The 18965-nt window shown below is 32.9% G+C and overlaps 1 protein-coding gene, 1 long non-coding RNA gene and 1 pseudogene across 2 annotated transcripts; all 3 read right to left on the reverse strand.

Moving 5' to 3' along the window:
* Positions 1–3425: 3425 nt before the first annotated feature.
* On the reverse strand, positions 3426–5588 carry LOC111714627 (transforming protein p68/c-ets-1 pseudogene; annotated as a pseudogene).
* A 2807-nt stretch (positions 5589–8395) lies between these two features.
* Positions 8396–15888, reverse strand: LOC111714629 (uncharacterized). Its single transcript, XM_023489775.1, has 10 exons — positions 15816–15888; positions 15316–15386; positions 14804–14881; positions 14013–14060; positions 13734–13805; positions 12340–12410; positions 11019–11076; positions 10184–10327; positions 9382–9437; positions 8396–8501 (listed from the first exon to the last, which is right to left on the reverse strand). The coding sequence occupies exons 2-10, from the start codon at positions 15355–15357 to the stop codon at positions 8450–8452; spliced, it is 621 nt and encodes a 206-aa protein (XP_023345543.1). The 5' UTR covers positions 15358–15386; positions 15816–15888; the 3' UTR covers positions 8396–8449.
* A 692-nt stretch (positions 15889–16580) lies between these two features.
* Positions 16581–18328, reverse strand: LOC111714634 (uncharacterized). Its single transcript, XR_002768021.1, has 3 exons — positions 18225–18328; positions 17390–17533; positions 16581–16643 (listed from the first exon to the last, which is right to left on the reverse strand). It is a non-coding gene; the product is annotated as an uncharacterized LOC111714634 (long non-coding RNA).
* Between the last annotated feature and the right edge of the window lie 637 nt (positions 18329–18965).

An 18965-nucleotide genomic window follows, 5' to 3' on the forward strand; every position in this document is an offset into this window, starting at 1 on the left:
CAAGAAAGCACAGTGGTTTCGGTATAATCTAAATATATAAATAGATTCGAACAGCCGTATAGAACAGATTTAGGGGCTCCAGCAGCACCCCAAATCCTTGATTTAGTCAGAGTAGTAAGTTGAAAAATCCTCTCAAAAAAATGCTTAAGCAGCCAAACCTTAGTTGACATAAGTTTATGGAATAAAAAAGGGACTAGACACTAAACTATACTAAGTACAACCCTGAAGGGACTAGACACTAAACTATACTAAGTACAACCTTGAAGTGTATAAACAGCTAAATTGAATAAGCTTCATATTCCTTGGCTTAAAAATGAAGTTTGCTATATTTGATAGTCAACAATTTAAGCGTCATCTCAGGTTGCAAAGATAAAGGAATTTGGAAATCAGAGCTTGTGGTACACGCACCTCTGACCCTTTAGTAACCAATGTCCGGGCGATACAGACTGGAAAGGTTAACCCGGCTAGGAAATTCAAATGTAATACGGCTGCCCGTGGTCAAGTGCTAGGTTCCATTGGGCTTTATTGTAATAAAACATACTAAGAAAAATTCATTTATAGTATTTGATTATTCTAATTTCAATGTTTTCCACTCTCTCCTAATCAACATGTATCCCAAAAAACAGTGTTATTAGGGCCTTGGGGCGTTTTTTATGCTCTTAAAGGCCTCAAAATTTAACTTTTAATAACGAATTGAGGGGGGTCTAATTTGTCACATTTTTTAACTGTAACTTTTTTATCTAAAAAGAGTAAAAACAAGATATTTCTGGAACACTCTGAAGAATTATGTCTCCTCGAGAAGCCTGCCTTATACAGTACACACATATTCATCCACTCAATTTCAACCTGCTCAAATGTTCCCATTTTTCAGACCCGAATAAATGGATCGGAAAACAGGATTATCAAAAAAAAGGGAAAAAATATACATCATGTGTTAGTGTTTTAACTAACAAATTTTTGGGAAAAATGGGTTTCAATGTATTTTTTTCTGTATTACATAGATTTGGTAGAAACAGAAGATTTTGATTATTAGGCAATCACATAGACTTTTCATTGGATTTGGAGTTTTCTAAAACAACACTTTTTGTATCTTTATTATGCAAGGCAATTAAATAAATTTAAAAAAAAAATTTAAATGAACAATTTTTTAGCAAAGTAAAAAATGGTGTCTAAAGTCCTGTATTTTTATACTCTGTAGTTGTAGGCTCAAGCATCCATCAATTGCACTAGACTTGTCACAATGTTGCAGTTGAAATTGGCCCCCAATTTAGCGCCCCCCCCCCTCTCCTAGCCATCTACTCCAATGGTAAACTGTTACCCCACACGAAGTTTGACACGCAGAGACAAAAAAGAGGCAATTGAAATAATAACAAAACGCTATTATACTTGTATTGATGCAACACGTTTTTTTGTTATTACCCTATTAACAAGAAATTCAGTTGGATATTATTATTCATTTCCTATAAATAAAACAATTTTTTAGAACTTACATTTATAGCTGTTGATTCACAAATCATATATTTTATGTATATATTTCATGGTTTACAGAAACATTCATTAAAAAGTCAAATCTTTTGGAGCGACAAAAAGCTGTTTGTCCCTTAGAAATGGTATGGTTTGATCATAACAACATTAACATAAGCTTTCTGCATAATTAAAAACATTCATTTTTTAGGTGGAAAAGCAAGAATATTTCATTAATCTTTGATAAAAGTTCAATGGAAATAAATTTGACAAACCAATTAACAACTAGAAAGCGACTTGAAATTACGCCTTCAAGTCCTTTTAATTTCTAAAATTTATTTTAAATTAGTAGATATACATAAAAAATTGAAAATTAGAAAACAAATGAAAATAAACCACGCTATCCTAGATATAGATCAGTACTTTCAATTCATAATTGCCACAACTTTAAGCATTTTAACGTAACGGTTCTGTGTTTGTGTAAATTATTTAATTTTACATTTTCTACATTTACCACATTTCCGTGAAGCGTCGTTTGTCAATTTTTTAAATTTGAGCAGTGTATACGCTGCAGGAACAATTTCCGTTTTTCGGCTGTAGTCTGGAATTGTTAATTATGAAACAAGCCAAATTAAATAGATTAGATACGGCAGAAAGATCATCCATTTACCCCAGCTGTGCCCCATGAATATAGAAAACCGGGAAAAATTATTTTCTACAAAAATTTTAATTATTCAATGTTAAATTATATCCTCTTTTCTTTTATAATAATAATACACTACGAAAGTTATCCTTCCAAGTCGGTTTCGTCAGAAAATGTTTCTTTTTTATCCTGCCATTCATTTTTTTGGCAGCCTCCCAAACTTTCGAGTTGACTTCCGGTCCTGGTTTAGGAGAAAATGTCGGTGCTCTGATCCTCCCGCATTTTCTAGAAACCCGCCAAAAAAGTTCTGAGAGAGAAAGGAGCGGGGCATTCAACAGTTGAATCTGCGGTTAAAACACAACATGTTTTTCACCCTTCTACTCTTCCTTGCAGCTGTCCTAGAAGGAGTCCTAGATACAACCCTCAGGGGGAAAAGGATCCCTAAAGGGGGAATTGTTTCCTCTCCACGCTTTTAATAAATTCCCTAAAGGGACTAGACACTAAACTATACTAAGTACAACCCTGAAGGGACTAGACACTAAACTATACTAAGTACAACCAAAACAAAACTAATACACTCTTACACTTAGGTTTAACAGTACTTCACTACAGTTTAGGTTTAACAGTACTTCACTACAGTTTAGGTTTAACAGTACTTCACTACAGTTTAGGTTTAACAGTACTTCACTACAATTTAGGTTCAACAGCTTAACCAGAGAAGTTACCGAAAATTCTGTCAATTTCGTGGACTTTTTACGACATTTTTTTGTTCACATATTTGATGATATTTTTTAAATAAAAAATAGACAATTAAATTAAACAAGCTTAAAGATATCTAAGATAGCTTGGACGATCTGTACCAGATGTCAAAAAACTGCATTCGATCCTTTGATCATCCTGGCCGTAAGTAAAATCTTTGAGTTGTTCAGAATATAACTAAATTTATTATTCCTAAAATTAGCAATTACTTTATTTATAAATGTGAAAAATCCTTGCAATCCTATATTATATCATGTTAAATCCACATAAACTAATTTAAATAAAGTGGTTAGGGCCGGTTTTTAGTTTTTTCGAATAGTCCACTTTTTTAACTTTTTAATCTATTTTTTCTTTAAACCATACATCGAGAAAATTATTTATTTTTGGATATCTACATAAATCAAACAAAATCTTTCTTTTTTCTTAGTTATCTTTTAATGTATATAAATTTGTTTTTCTACGATGCAAATTTTCCTTTTTTTCTTTAAACTAATAATTAAAAGCTTCTGTGCTCTCTTCTAAATTCCTAGGTGATAAAAACCAAAACAATTAACATGTATCATTTATTAAATCATTTATAACTAGTCTTATTACTTATAATTACAGTTTTAACTATTTTATCACAGCCTATAGTGTTTTATTTCAATGCGCCAATGTGTCTGCATATATTTCAAGCTTTGACAAATAAAGCCTAAACTTGTGAATTCTTAATTATTGGAAAAAGTCACTATTGGTGTTTAAATATCACAAAAATATACTGTTAGTTTAACTTAGCATCAATAGTTTTTTTATAATGTCCTGGACTTTGAATGAGGGGTTTGGAAACTGTATTCTAGAAAGAGGTTGGAAATTTTTCTGGACTGAACATCATGAGCAGAGGGTTGAAGAATATCTGGACTCTGTTCATGATGAATGATGAATATGTGGGTTTAGGAGGCAGGAAGTAAATCTGGAAGTTTATCTGATTACTGAGAAGAGAGTGGGGGAGGGAGCCTCTGGGGTCAGGGGGAGGGATGGGGTAGGGGCAGTAAATTAAGTAGGAGATCAACTGATGGAGAAACAATATACGGAAGGCAGGTTTGTTTCCGGTCAAAGGGGAACTCAGAAATGGAAAGAATATAATTGGGAGAGAAAAGGACTATAAAGGGAGAATGAAAAGGACTATAAAGGGAGAATGAAAAGGACTATAAAGGGAGAATGAAAAAAGAATGAAAGGAGATAAATGGAGAATGGAAAAGAACAATTATGAGAGAGATGGGAAAAGAATGAATCAATCTTTTACAAAAATGAGAACTGGTGTTGGGACGTATTTACTCCGGGTCTTGTTGTTGTGTATCCCGGAGTAAGCCAACCATGGCATGAACCTCCTCCGGAGCATAGCCTAGCAGACCCTGGAGATCACAGACAAATCTATAGATATACCGTTTACCGGCAGTTTTTAGAATAATGTTTTTATCATAATAATATCGGAGTCCTCGGGATAATTTCTCATAGTTCATCTTTGGTTTATTCTTTCTGTTTCCCCATCTTCTGGCTACCTCATCAGGATCTATCATCTTAAACTCCCATCCATCCCCTGTCCAGGCTATGAAGCTCTGACACGTCTTATCTGTCAAGAGTTCCAAGAGGAACTGCCACAACTGTATTGGACCTGAACCTGTAAAACAAGGTGTTTGTGCTCCGGTCTGTGGACTACACTGAGAATGAGATGTTAATCCTGGACTGCATTCTCTACTACCCGGAGAAACGTCCCGGCTCAAGGAATGGTGTGGAAGGATGGGTGTGGCTGGAAACTGTTCAAAGTTCTGATGCCATTGTGGTGCGTATCCGTACCAGCCCTGGTAGGTGGGGTAGTTATACTGATAGGTGGGGAAATCATATGGTCTCTGGGGTAGAGGGTAAGACTGGGGACTGACTTGTTGAAGGTTGGAGTAGGGTTTTTCTGAGATATATGTATCAGGGTAGGGGTTGGAGTACCGGGGTTTGTTCTCCTTGTCCACATCCTTTTGTAGTATCTCTAGGTGTGCCCAGAGTATATCTCCCATGAACGGAGGAGCTCTGGAGATAAATTCTTCTTTAGACATTGAACAAACTTGTCTTCCACTCATACTTAGACTTGTTACAAATGTATCAATATGTGGACCTTGTAAGGAGAATTCTCTGATAGCCCAGGAGAGCCAATGAGACACATGATCCTGGCTCCATAACCTAGGATCTCGAGGTATACCTAACCTCTCACTATCCTTATCCCAGGTTACATAGGTCGTCTTCAACACATCTCCAAAGTTCTTATTTGTACCCGGAGTTAGAGGAGGAACTGTAGAATTTGCTTCTCCGACCCCACTATCTACCTCGGACATATCACTCAAGCTTGGAACCTTTCTTATGCTCTCTGTTCCATATGGAACACACTCATAGGGTTCCTGCTTAATGTTCCATCCATGACCTTTCATGTAACTGTCATTTGTGTAAAAATCCATCATTATTGCCTCAGTGTTTGTGTTCCTCAGTCGAGATCAAAGTTCGGTCATTTCCTGCGATTATATGTTAAGTGGTCTAAAGCCAAAGAGCAACTGAATGAATATGGCTCTCTCGCCTATACACTCTCCTTATGGGTGTCTGCTCATTTGATGAACCGGTCGGGCCGGTGCGGGGCGGGCTAGTGACCCCCGCGCCTTGTCCTTCCCCCTTGTCCGCCAATTGGTCAGCCCACGACCAATGAGAGGCGCGGAAACCACTTTGGGTAGTGGGTGGGCAGGTCATGGTTTTCTGGCACGAGGCATGCTCAATCCACAGTCGTGAGAATTTTGAACAAGAGCATTGCGAATCTACCGGAAACCGCGGCAAATTTTTCACTTTGTCCTCACCCACCCTTTCCCCCTTTTTACCTACGCCCCCCCCCCCATAGTTCAGGGCCGGATATGACTAAGTTTGTTTCTAGAATACAAGGATAGAACCAGAGGATATCCTAGGAACAAGTGCACAAGGATGATAAGAATATTCATTTATCCATTTTTTTTACATTTCCTTATTTATTCATTCTAATTTCTTATTTTTTTAAATCAATTTATTGTTTATCCTGTTTGTTCACTTCTTCTTTCTTTGTTTTTATTTTCCTTTTCTGCTTTGCTTTCTTTGTCTCCAACCTGAGTCTTAAAAATTTGTAATTTGATCTTTAGAAACAAGAATATCATCATAATTCTGTAAAATATAGAAGCTAAATTGTCTATTTTCTTGTTTCAATTAAATAATTAACACATGAATGGGTTTTTAGCAATGCCAAAAATAAAGTGATTTATTTTCAAAATACCATTTTTAGGTTTTGTAAATTGTGTTTTTTATATTTGTTCTCCGTTGAGCGCCATCTTTATTTGTTTTTATTCATTAAATTAGATACAGTCCAGAGTTTACCTTTTATACTTAATGTTTTATAAGGTCTACCTTATACCTACTCTACCTTGATAACCTTCCCTAAGTACAATATACGATCTACCTTCACCCTACCTTGCCTCTCCAGCCTACCTATCACTTACCTTGTACATCGCACCTCCCTACCTTGCCTCCCCAGCCTACCTATCACCTACCCTGCACACGCACCTCCCTACCTTGCCTACCCAGCCTACCTATCACCTACGCTGCACAAGCACCTCCTTCCCAACTTGCCTCCCCAGCCTACCTATCACCTACACTGTACACGCACCTCCTTCCCAATTTGCCTCCCCAGCCTACCTATCACCTATACACTGTACCACCTCCTTCCCAATTTGCCTCCCCAGTCTACCTATCACCTACACTGTACACACACCTTTTCTCTTTTATGTAAATCTATAAAATCTTGTATTAAATATATCAGTTTTCAACAATGCTTTGAATTATCCATAAAATTTTATTATACATCATTCAACTCTAGTCTAACAACCCCTTATCCCACCCCTTCATTCATCCTTTAATTCTAGCCTAACAACTCCCACCCCTTCATTCATCCTTCAACTCTAGCCTAACAACCCCTCACCCCACCCTTATACATCATTCAACTCTATAGCCTAACAACCCTCACCCCACCCTTATACATTCAACTCTAGCCTAACAACCCCTTATCCCACCCCTTCATTCATCCTTCAATTCTAGCTTAACACCACCCTAATTCATCTTTTTTCATTCTTTTATCCTAGAAACATCATTTATTCATTAAAGAAATATTCATCCTTTGTTCAACCCTCTCTAGGTATACCTATCCTGAATTTCTAATTATTTCCCTAATCCCGACCTACTCTATTCCTCATGAATTCTTTATCCTCTCATCATTCATATATCAAATAATAATGATATTAGTAGTTATATTCATAATTATAATAATTATGATATAACGTGTCCTATATCCCATAGACACTCACTTAATTTCCAATTAATTACAAATCTATTGTTGTCTGGATGTGTAAAGGTTTTGTGATTTTTATGAATTTAAATGGTCCAGAAAAATATTAAGAGGTTGCGCGATTTTTCAATAGATGGAAAATTAGGATACGTCCTAGAACGACTCCTCTGGACAACCCCCCCCCCCTTCTCTCGCAAGACTTTCTATACTAATTTAGGGTCAGGACAATTTATAGGGCAGGCTAGGAGCCGAAGCGCCGCGGCAAGGACAGACTAGGAGCCCGAGAGCCGCGGCAAGGACAGACTAGGAGCCCAAGAGCCGCGGCAAGGACAGACTAGGAGCCCGAGAGCCGCGGCAAGGACAGACTAGGAGCCTGNCAAATTTGCAATTTTTTTTGCAGATTCTAAAAGTAGAGCACAAGAGCTTTCCAATGATGTATCATTTGTCATATTTGGACATCAAACATGGGATTTAGAGGGGGGGGGGCAAATTGACCCCCCCCCCCAGCATATCCTGGTTTTCAAGTACCCCAGCAGAGATAGGGTTAACTAACTACAATGAAACTTTTTCGGATTTGATTTAGAACTTTTCGTGAGAATTAAGAAAACATTAATATTATGTACTTCAAAACTTAAGATGAAATTACGTGATAATTGGTAGAGAAAACATTGACATTGGTAGAGAAAAAGTGCAAGTTTGCGGCAGACGCTGCTAATCACACTCTTTTTTTTGACTCACATATATATATAAGCGAAATATTTAAAGAGTTGTTCATAGAATTGTAACTACTGAGGATCGTCATGATAGACGTAAAACATTATGTTTAGTATAATTCTTTTTTCATAAAAAGTGTGAAGTTAAAAACTGAAATAAGCGAAATATTATATAGACTAGCTGAAGTGTCGGCGTTGCCCGTGGAATATTTTAAAATCAAATTTTGAAAAAACAAAATTTCATAAAAAATGTCGATTAAAAAAATTCGATTTTTTTGCCTATATTACCCTAGAGCAAACATAGGTTCCTTAAAATATTTCAGCCCATTCGGTCCAGCTATTGGACCAGCTATATATATATGAGATAAGAGCTGTATTATATATTCGGTCCAGCTATTTGACCAGCTATATATATATGAGAGAATAATATTACCTAATTAATTCATTTGAAACAATTTATTTTTGGAAATTAATTCATTGAATTTTTTAAGAAAACTAGTTGTAACAATAACATCCAGCAACTCCTGGAGCATCACTGCATATCGGCCTGGTATCAAATATTTTTTTTATTTTTAAGAGAAATTGTGCCTTTCCATGAACCTTAAGATATTGTATATGCAATTTTCAATGACCCTCCATTTATACAAGGGTATGTCCCTTCTATACAGGGGCATATCCCATTTATACAGGGGCATGTCCTATTTATACAAGGGCATGTCCCATTTATACAAGGGCATGTCTCGTTTGCAAGATTGTTTTTAAACCTTCATCTGGTCAAGGATAAATGAAAAACAATAAAAATGATATTCTTTTTTTTTTCTTGCTAAAATTTATTATTTTCAATTGTGGTTTATCTTTAAAAGTAGCTTGTGGATTTATGCTGCAGAGATAATAAAGGAAACTCTGAGAATTTAACTTTATCTTCCTTCTAGTTACTAATTACAAGGTTATAATGCAAGGAAAGTTAATTGCAGTTGCGTATACTCTGCGTACATATTGAAACCAGTTCTCTCTGAGCGGAATTTGTAAACAAGAATAGATGCATAGTGTTCGTTTAGTATCCGAGGAGATTAAAAGCATTAGATTTTGATAATTTTGATAATTCACATAATAGTTTTCTATGCCCAGAATATTTCATTAATTTTTTATGTGAAATATGGATCCCATATCAAAAGATGCGCACACCTATGAAATAACTTTCCTTGCAATAGAACCTTTCTCAAATAGAAGTTCGATGGACATGCCATGTTACCGCTCGTTAAATGGAGAGTTTCAGTGACAGAAGAGCCAGAAACATTTAGTTTTCTTTAAATATCTTGCATATCATTCTAAACGATTCAAATCGTCAAGTTTGAAGATATAAATTAAAATACTATTCTAAACATAAATTAAAATACTATTCTAAACATAAATTAAAAATATTTTGCCTAAGTTCGCAAACAGCAGGATCAGAAGAGCAACCAAAACGTTTCTCGTCGTAATACTGAAAAACATAATTTAGAAGGAGAATTTTCGAATTTTGATGAACTGTTAACTTATCTATTTTGGAAAGTTTCAATCTAAACATGATTGTTTTAAAAAGGAATATAATTTTTCAATTTTAGATATCTTATATATATATATATATTTGTCTGTTTGATTATTTCGGTGTTTTTTTTGGTTTATGCCAGGTCTTATTTTACAAATGCTGCCTCAAATAAAAAATTGATTTATTGAAAATGTCAAAAAATATTCGTATTATTTTATATTATACTAGCTTGGGAATCTTGTTTTGCCTGAAAATTATTTTTTTCTATAAAATTAATTAACCCAATTTGAATCAGATTATTCTTATTATGTTCTCTAGAGTTCTTCAATCAAAATTAGAGGCAAACTGGTCAAGGGATTTATGAGTTATGATCAACCGGACAATCAAACAAACAGAGATGACTATACTTAGGAACTGAATATGTATAGATATACGAATAAAAAATATGGTTTTTATAGAAAGATTAACAACAAGCTTAAATGATAATAGAAATAGTGGCGCGGAGAGCCCTATAAGCCCTAGTACTATATAATGGTGTTATCCTCTATATATATATATACAAATATCTATACTTAACAAATATGTAGATTTTAATGTTAAAAAAAAATTTTAACAAAGATTACTTAACTTTTTTGTTTTTAGAAAAAAGGCTGAAATAAGTTTTTTATCAAGACAATCAATTTAAAACAAGGAAAACTTACGGGTTTCTCCTTTTCACAGTTGACAATTGTTGATAGTGTCCCATCAATACAGACAAGAGAAATATTGCAGTTGAAAGGGTCGCCTAGAACCTTAGCACCAGCTCCAGGGGGACATTTATGCTCAGGATCAACTATAGGAGCACCCTGAATATATTTTAATTCATAAAAAAAATAGAAAAAGATTTGTTTAATGGTACAATCCATTTAAAAAGGGGTGTGTCCGATTCATAACGGTACCCTTGAAAACTATTGGTTTCTTTAAAAATAAGACTTTGAGGAAAAACGGCGATAGTTTTCATTATTGATAGTTTTCATTATTGATGCCAAATGAAAGGGTACGATCTTCAGTCTGTTTATCGAAGCAGGGAACCACAGGAATACGATCAGTGATTTATCAACGCCACTACCACTGGGCGAGATCTCGTTAGCTATCAATATCGATCGGTAGCTCGCATCTATTGATCCCAAATTGAAGGGGACGATCCTCAACCTGTTTAGCAGAACAGGGAACCACACGAATACGATGCGTCATCTATCAACGCCACTACCACTCGGCGCGATCTCGTTACCTATCGATATTAATCGTGTTACCCGATATTATTACATGACGTCGCATAAAAAAATATTGTGTCCTCAATCTTTTAGTTTTTACTTTGGTTCTATAGTAATTATTTAGTCCAAACAATAGTTGTTTATACAATCGGCAGGTATATTGTAAAATAGAGATAAAATATATCCATTTTTTGGAGGAATGATTTAAAAATAGAAAAATTTATTCTCCCTTTTTGAAGGGGTGTTCCAAAAAATAAGAAATTGATTAAATCACAAACTGGACCTGGCATTGGCAATGTTTATAGTTATCATCACAAATAGGCCTTTCAGCACAGTTCACCCTGAAATAATTGTTTTAAATGTTGCTTTGTATTTTAAAAGAAATCATGAAATAAGAAATAAAAATAATAATTATTGGACCTAGTTCTGCGTACAAAAGCTTCTTTAGGATTCATTTGAGACATATAAAACTTTTAAAAGATCTGTAAGTCCTGAGTTTGAGCGCAAATTCGACGTTCAAAACTCCTAAAGAAGCTTTCCACAACACTGCATACTCAGTTCAACTACCTTACATAGCCGGTCACTCCCTTTAACCAGTTTTAGTCACAACTCACAGCGAGGTATAATGTATGTAAAGAGTAGATTACATGAGATTAGACAAAGGAATTGAGTCTTTGGAACTCTATGTTGTAAACCTTTGATATTTCAAACTCATATTATTTGATCTAACAGAATTCATAGTTTGAAATATCTAAGGTCTACAACATTTGGTTCAAAAGATATAGTGATTAGAAAATAAGAGTTTGTGACAAAGACTCGATTCCTTTAGACTGTTCAGGAATTAGGTTAGTTAGTGAACAAGCCCTGTCTTCCTACCATGCATAAAAATCTAAACTTCTTTATAAATAACTCTTCCGGTTCTCCTTATTTTGTTCAAGAAAATGTTTAAACTCTCCTCATCTTAGATAGATTAATATTGCCTTAAAACAGCCTTAAATTGTATACAGCATGGAATACTGCTATTAGAATTCTTTTTAATGTACCTAGAGATACGCATAGGTACTTGATTGAAAGTATTTCACAATGTTTAAATGTAAAAACTATGTTAGCTAGCAGATGTGTGTCTTTCTATGAGACTATTGAAGCAAGTTCTAAGCTTTGCATTAGATTTCTTTCTGATTTATGTACAAATGACCTTAACACAGTTCTTATAAGAAATTTATTTTCTATTGCAAATGATTGTTCTGTAAATCCTTCGGATCTTAGTAAAATGTTAGTTAAGAAACAAATGAAATATTTTGATGTCCCATTGGAATATGCATGAAAAGTTCCAGTTTTACAAGAACTTTTAAATACAAGAACGAATAATTTATATGTTGAAGGATTCGATGATTACGTAATAACTGAAATGATAAATATGTTATGTAATGATTAATGATCAATGTCGCCTATTTACTATGCATAATTTTGCAATTTTTCTTTTTTCTTTTGTAAAACTATATATTGAAAAATTTATTAAACAAGGTTTAACTACACCATTTATATATGTATTTATATATTTGTGTGTGAATAAATCTTTATAATAATAATATTATCTTAATTACCTGTTAGGCCAATCACACTGTATCACTTCGTAATTATAAAGAAGCTGTTGGTTTATATTGTTAGAATCCGCCTAGAAATACATATTAATTAGAAATTGAGTTCTAAATTTATGAATGAGTGAATTAAGTTGAGTTGAGCGGTACTACGGGTTCAACCGTCAGATTTCTTTTTGCATCATACAATTTGTATCTAGGGTTTTTAATAGTTTAGGTTCTTGTATCATACAATTTGTATATAGGGTTCTTAATAGTTTAGGTTTTTGCATCATACAATTTGTATCTAGAGTTCTTAATAGTTTATGTTCTTACATCATAAAATTTGTATCTAGGGTTCTTAATAGTTTAGGTTTTTACATCATACAATTGTATCTAGGGTTCTTAATAGTTTAGATTTTTGCATCATACAATTTGTATCTAGAGTTCTTAATAGATTACGTTTTTGCATCATACAATTTGTATCTAGGGTTCTTAATAGTTTAGGTTCTTAAATCATACAATTGTATCTAGGGTTCTTCATAGTTTAGGTTTTTGCATCATACAATTTGTATCTAGGGTTCCTTATAGTTTAGGTTCTTGTATCTAGGGTTCTTAATAGTTTAGGTTCTTACATCATACAATTTGTATCTAGGGTACTTAATATTTTAGGTTCTTGCATCATACAATTTGTATCTAGGGTTCTTAATAGTTTATGTTCTTACATCATACAATTTGTATCTAGGATTCTTAATAGTTTATGTTCTCACATCATACAATTTGTATCTAGGGTTCTTAATAGTTTAGGTTCTTACATCATACAATTTGTATCTAGGGTTCTTAATAGTTTAGGTTCTTACATCATACAATTTGTATCTAGGGTTCCTTATAGTTTAGGTTCTTGTATCTAGGGTTCTTAATATTTTAGGTTCTTACATCATACAATTTGTATCTAGGATTCTTAATAGTTTAGGTTCTTGCATCATACAATTTGTATCTAGAGTTCTTAATAGTTTAGGTTCTTTTCTTAAAAAAACTTTTAATAACAATTCCAACATTTTAAAACTGTATTCTGTTAAAGTTTGCTTTTATAAAAGAAAAAAGGAAAAACGCACAAAAAAATATCGTTTTAAGGAGCTCGTTTCTGAATCGTTTTTGGTTCTTTTTTATGCATAAATGTTCCCTCTAATAGGTCAACATTGTGGTTAGGATTAGAAAACAAATGTTTAGAATAAACAAGTTTGTAAATCTTCTCAGTTTTATATGGAACCTTTTAAAAGCCCAAAAAACTAAAAAAAATAATTCTTTCATATCACTATAATTACAGATGAAATTTACCTGGCTCAGACTGAAGTGCATTCATGGATTTTCAACTTTGGTAATTTTGAAAGTTTTTATAATTTTTTAAATTTGTGTCTTACCTTAACTTCACAAACAGCTGACTTAGGTGTTCCCTGTTCACAGACAAAATATTTTTTACAATTCTCAGGATCCTTAACAATTATAATTCTTAATATTTAGTTTTAGTTTTGAAAAAAAAATATTGTAGTTTTTATTATTCTAGTTATTGTTGATGATAACATGAAATATAATTATAATTATATTTCATGTTATCATCATCATCATGATATGATATTTATATATATTTGCTTCTGTGGGTATCTGTTTATTTTTATTATTATATTTTTAATAATATTTACTTGAAAGTATCCTGTGGGGTAAGGACATGGACCGGGAGCAGTTGTAGACTAAATGAAAAAAATTTGTAATATAATTTTCATTTTCCTGAATATTGGCGGTCGAAAACTAATTCAAACAGAAAATTCCCAAAAATTTTTGGTTCTATGAAATTTTATTTTGGCTTGGAGGTTTGCAATAAAAGCATCCTACCATAGAATTTTGGCTTCATTACAAGTAAGCTGAATTTAGCAATTTTTTGTAATGAAAAAATAATCACAAAATAGCTCTAATCCTGTTATTTCCAAATTACATAAAACCATGAAAATGTATAAATGGTAATTATAAAAGCACAAAAATGGGAGATTCAGGACTAGGGATATAATATGATTATTGTTTCTTAACAAAATGTTGCTATAATCAGGTTACCACTGTTGTATGCCGCAAACGTATTCTAAGGTCAAAGACGACTTTGATGCCATCAATCAATTAACACTATTTCGGGTTATTTAGAATATCACTGAACGTAAAGTTTTATTTTTTAATTTTCTTTGAGTGAATCTGGATAGCTAATATATGCAGACAGCTTTGAAAGTTAACCCTTTCAGAATAAAACGCCGTGAGCATATTAACATGACTTGAAAAAAATCTATAAATTTCCAATATTAGTGTTCCAATATTAGTGTTCCAATATTAGTGTTCCAATATTATTCCAATATTAGTGTTCCAATATTAGTGTTCCAATATTAGTGTTCCAATATTAAAGGTAAAAATCCAAAACTGCATTTCTTCCTTGGTTCAAAGAGAACTAAACCTGACAGTTTTGATCTTCAGGTCGTGCTCCACACTCAACTTGATCGGGAGGAGAACACCAACTATGCTCAGCATCAAACTAAAGATAATCAGGGACTAGATAGGACTAATATAGAGATAATCAGGGGCTGGATAGGACTAATATAGAGATAATCTGGGACTGGATAGGACGAATATAGAGATAATCAGGGACTAGATAGGACTAATATAGAGATAATCAGGGACTAGATAGGACTAATATAGAGATAATCAGGGACTAGATAAGACCAATATAGAGATAATCACTAATCAGGGACCATACAATCAGGATAAGAGAGACGAATTTCATATATTTTTTTTTAGTAGAATATTTCATAGATATATTTTATAAGAAAGTTTATAGAGAGAACATTTCATGTTATAAACTTCATAGATAGGACATACCATACATAAAATTGTAAAGCACATTTTATATTTTATATTTTTTATAGAGGGGATATTTCATAAATAAGAAGAAAGAGTCCTATGTAGTCCCTGGTAGCAATCAGAGCAAGTCATATGAGTAACTCGTCCCATGTAACACTCCCAGTAAGACTCACAATCATCTAAAATAGGAAAAAAAAATCAGTTTTTGCCAAATAATCAAATATCCGAAATCCTATATCGTTGCAACCTGACGGTGAAAAAAATTGATATTTTAAACTTAGATTATTTGACCTAACAGAATTTATATAGTTTTAGATATCAAAAGGTATACACCATCGGGTTGTATAGATATAGGAATTAGAAAATCATAGTTTTGGGCAAAAATCTTTTAAATCTTTAATCCTGTGATTTATTACTTGATGTTCAAAGATGAATTTGGAACAACACCTGTATTAAAAGAGTTCATTTATCAATTTTGAAATTATTAAACTTAAACTGGTAAATGATAAGTTGATAATAATATCCAATCGGATTAAACTCTGAAATAACTCAAATTACATATTTAGAAAAAGGCGTTTTATAAACATTTTTTAAGCATTATTGTTTGCCTGGGTCTGGGTACAGCTGCAGTTCAGCATCATCAGGACAAGGTATAGGATCCTAAATATATATGTAATAGAATCCTAAATATATATAATAGGATCCTAAATATCTTTGTAATAGGATCCTATATATATATATATATATATATATATGATATTCTTTTTTTTTTCTTGCTAAAATTTATTATTTTCAATTGTGGTTTATCTTTAAAAGTAGCTTGTGGATTTATGCTGCAGAGATAATAAAGGAAACTCTGAGAATTTAACTTTATCTTCCTTCTAGTTACTAATTACAAGGTTATAATGCAAGGAAAGTTAATTGCAGTTGCGTATACTCTGCGTACATATTGAAACCAGTTCTCTCTGAGCGGAATTTGTAAACAAGAATAGATGCATAGTGTTCGTTTAGTATCCGAGGAGATTAAAAGCATTAGATTTTGATAATTTTGATAATTCACATAATAGTTTTCTATGCCCAGAATATTTCATTAATTTTTTATGTGAAATATGGATCCCATATCAAAAGATGCGCACACCTATGAAATAACTTTCCTTGCAATAGAACCTTTCTCAAATAGAAGTTCGATGGACATGCCATGTTACCGCTCGTTAAATGGAGAGTTTCAGTGACAGAAGAGCCAGAAACATTTAGTTTTCTTTAAATATCTTGCATATCATTCTAAACGATTCAAATCGTCAAGTTTGAAGATATAAATTAAAATACTATTCTAAACATAAATTAAAATACTATTCTAAACATAAATTAAAAATATTTTGCCTAAGTTCGCAAACAGCAGGATCAGAAGAGCAACCAAAACGTTTCTCGTCGTAATACTGAAAAACATAATTTAGAAGGAGAATTTTCGAATTTTGATGAACTGTTAACTTATCTATTTTGGAAAGTTTCAATCTAAACATGATTGTTTTAAAAAGGAATATAATTTTTCAATTTTAGATATCTTATATATATATATATATTTGTCTGTTTGATTATTTCGGTGTTTTTTTTGGTTTATGCCAGGTCTTATTTTACAAATGCTGCCTCAAATAAAAAATTGATTTATTGAAAATGTCAAAAAATATTCGTATTATTTTATATTATACTAGCTTGGGAATCTTGTTTTGCCTGAAAATTATTTTTTTCTATAAAATTAATTAACCCAATTTGAATCAGATTATTCTTATTATGTTCTCTAGAGTTCTTCAATCAAAATTAGAGGCAAACTGGTCAAGGGATTTATGAGTTATGATCAACCGGACAATCAAACAAACAGAGATGACTATACTTAGGAACTGAATATGTATAGATATACGAATAAAAAATATGGTTTTTATAGAAAGATTAACAACAAGCTTAAATGATAATAGAAATAGTGGCGCGGAGAGCCCTATAAGCCCTAGTACTATATAATGGTGTTATCCTCTATATATATATATACAAATATCTATACTTAACAAATATGTAGATTTTAATGTTAAAAAAAAATTTTAACAAAGATTACTTAACTTTTTTGTTTTTAGAAAAAAGGCTGAAATAAGTTTTTTATCAAGACAATCAATTTAAAACAAGGAAAACTTACGGGTTTCTCCTTTTCACAGTTGACAATTGTTGATAGTGTCCCATCAATACAGACAAGAGAAATATTGCAGTTGAAAGGGTCGCCTAGAACCTTAGCACCAGCTCCAGGGGGACATTTATGCTCAGGATCAACTATAGGAGCACCCTGAATATATTTTAATTCATAAAAAAAATAGAAAAAGATTTGTTTAATGGTACAATCCATTTAAAAAGGGGTGTGTCCGATTCATAACGGTACCCTTGAAAACTATTGGTTTCTTTAAAAATAAGACTTTGAGGAAAAACGGCGATAGTTTTCATTATTGATAGTTTTCATTATTGATGCCAAATGAAAGGGTACGATCTTCAGTCTGTTTATCGAAGCAGGGAACCACAGGAATACGATCAGTGATTTATCAACGCCACTACCACTGGGCGAGATCTCGTTAGCTATCAATATCGATCGGTAGCTCGCATCTATTGATCCCAAATTGAAGGGGACGATCCTCAACCTGTTTAGCAGAACAGGGAACCACACGAATACGATGCGTCATCTATCAACGCCACTACCACTCGGCGCGATCTCGTTACCTATCGATATTAATCGTGTTACCCGATATTATTACATGACGTCGCATAAAAAAATATTGTGTCCTCAATCTTTTAGTTTTTACTTTGGTTCTATAGTAATTATTTAGTCCAAACAATAGTTGTTTATACAATCGGCAGGTATATTGTAAAATAGAGATAAAATATATCCATTTTTTGGAGGAATGATTTAAAAATAGAAAAATTTATTCTCCCTTTTTGAAGGGGTGTTCCAAAAAATAAGAAATTGATTAAATCACAAACTGGACCTGGCATTGGCAATGTTTATAGTTATCATCACAAATAGGCCTTTCAGCACAGTTCACCCTGAAATAATTGTTTTAAATGTTGCTTTGTATTTTAAAAGAAATCATGAAATAAGAAATAAAAATAATAATTATTGGACCTAGTTCTGCGTACAAAAGCTTCTTTAGGATTCATTTGAGACATATAAAACTTTTAAAAGATCTGTAAGTCCTGAGTTTGAGCGCAAATTCGACGTTCAAAACTCCTAAAGAAGCTTTCCACAACACTGCATACTCAGTTCAACTACCTTACATAGCCGGTCACTCCCTTTAACCAGTTTTAGTCACAACTCACAGCGAGGTATAATGTATGTAAAGAGTAGATTACATGAGATTAGACAAAGGAATTGAGTCTTTGGAACTCTATGTTGTAAACCTTTGATATTTCAAACTCATATTATTTGATCTAACAGAATTCATAGTTTGAAATATCTAAGGTCTACAACATTTGGTTCAAAAGATATAGTGATTAGAAAATAAGAGTTTGTGACAAAGACTCGATTCCTTTAGACTGTTCAGGAATTAGGTTAGTTAGTGAACAAGCCCTGTCTTCCTACCATGCATAAAAATCTAAACTTCTTTATAAATAACTCTTCCGGTTCTCCTTATTTTGTTCAAGAAAATGTTTAAACTCTCCTCATCTTAGATAGATTAATATTGCCTTAAAACAGCCTTAAATTGTATACAGCATGGAATACTGCTATT

Source organism: Eurytemora carolleeae, unplaced genomic scaffold (assembly GCF_000591075.1).
Source record: "Eurytemora carolleeae unplaced genomic scaffold, Eaff_2.0 scaffold585, whole genome shotgun sequence".
Lineage (NCBI taxonomy): Eukaryota > Metazoa > Arthropoda > Copepoda > Calanoida > Temoridae > Eurytemora > Eurytemora carolleeae.

What these genes read in the sequence shown, in the direction of transcription:
- LOC111714629 (XM_023489775.1), bottom strand. Translation starts at nt 15,357, where the DNA reads ATGGGACGAGTTACTCATATGACTTGCTCTGATTGCTACCAG. An exon ending in CAGCTGTTTGTGAAGTTAAG is followed by an intron (nt 12,411 to 13,733) that starts GTAAGACACAAA and finishes ATGTATTTCTAG; the next exon opens with GCGGATTCTAACAATATAAA. An exon ending in ACTGTGAAAAGGAGAAACCC is followed by an intron (nt 9,438 to 10,183) that starts GTAAGTTTTCCT and finishes TATGTTTTTCAG; the next exon opens with TATTACGACGAGAAACGTTT.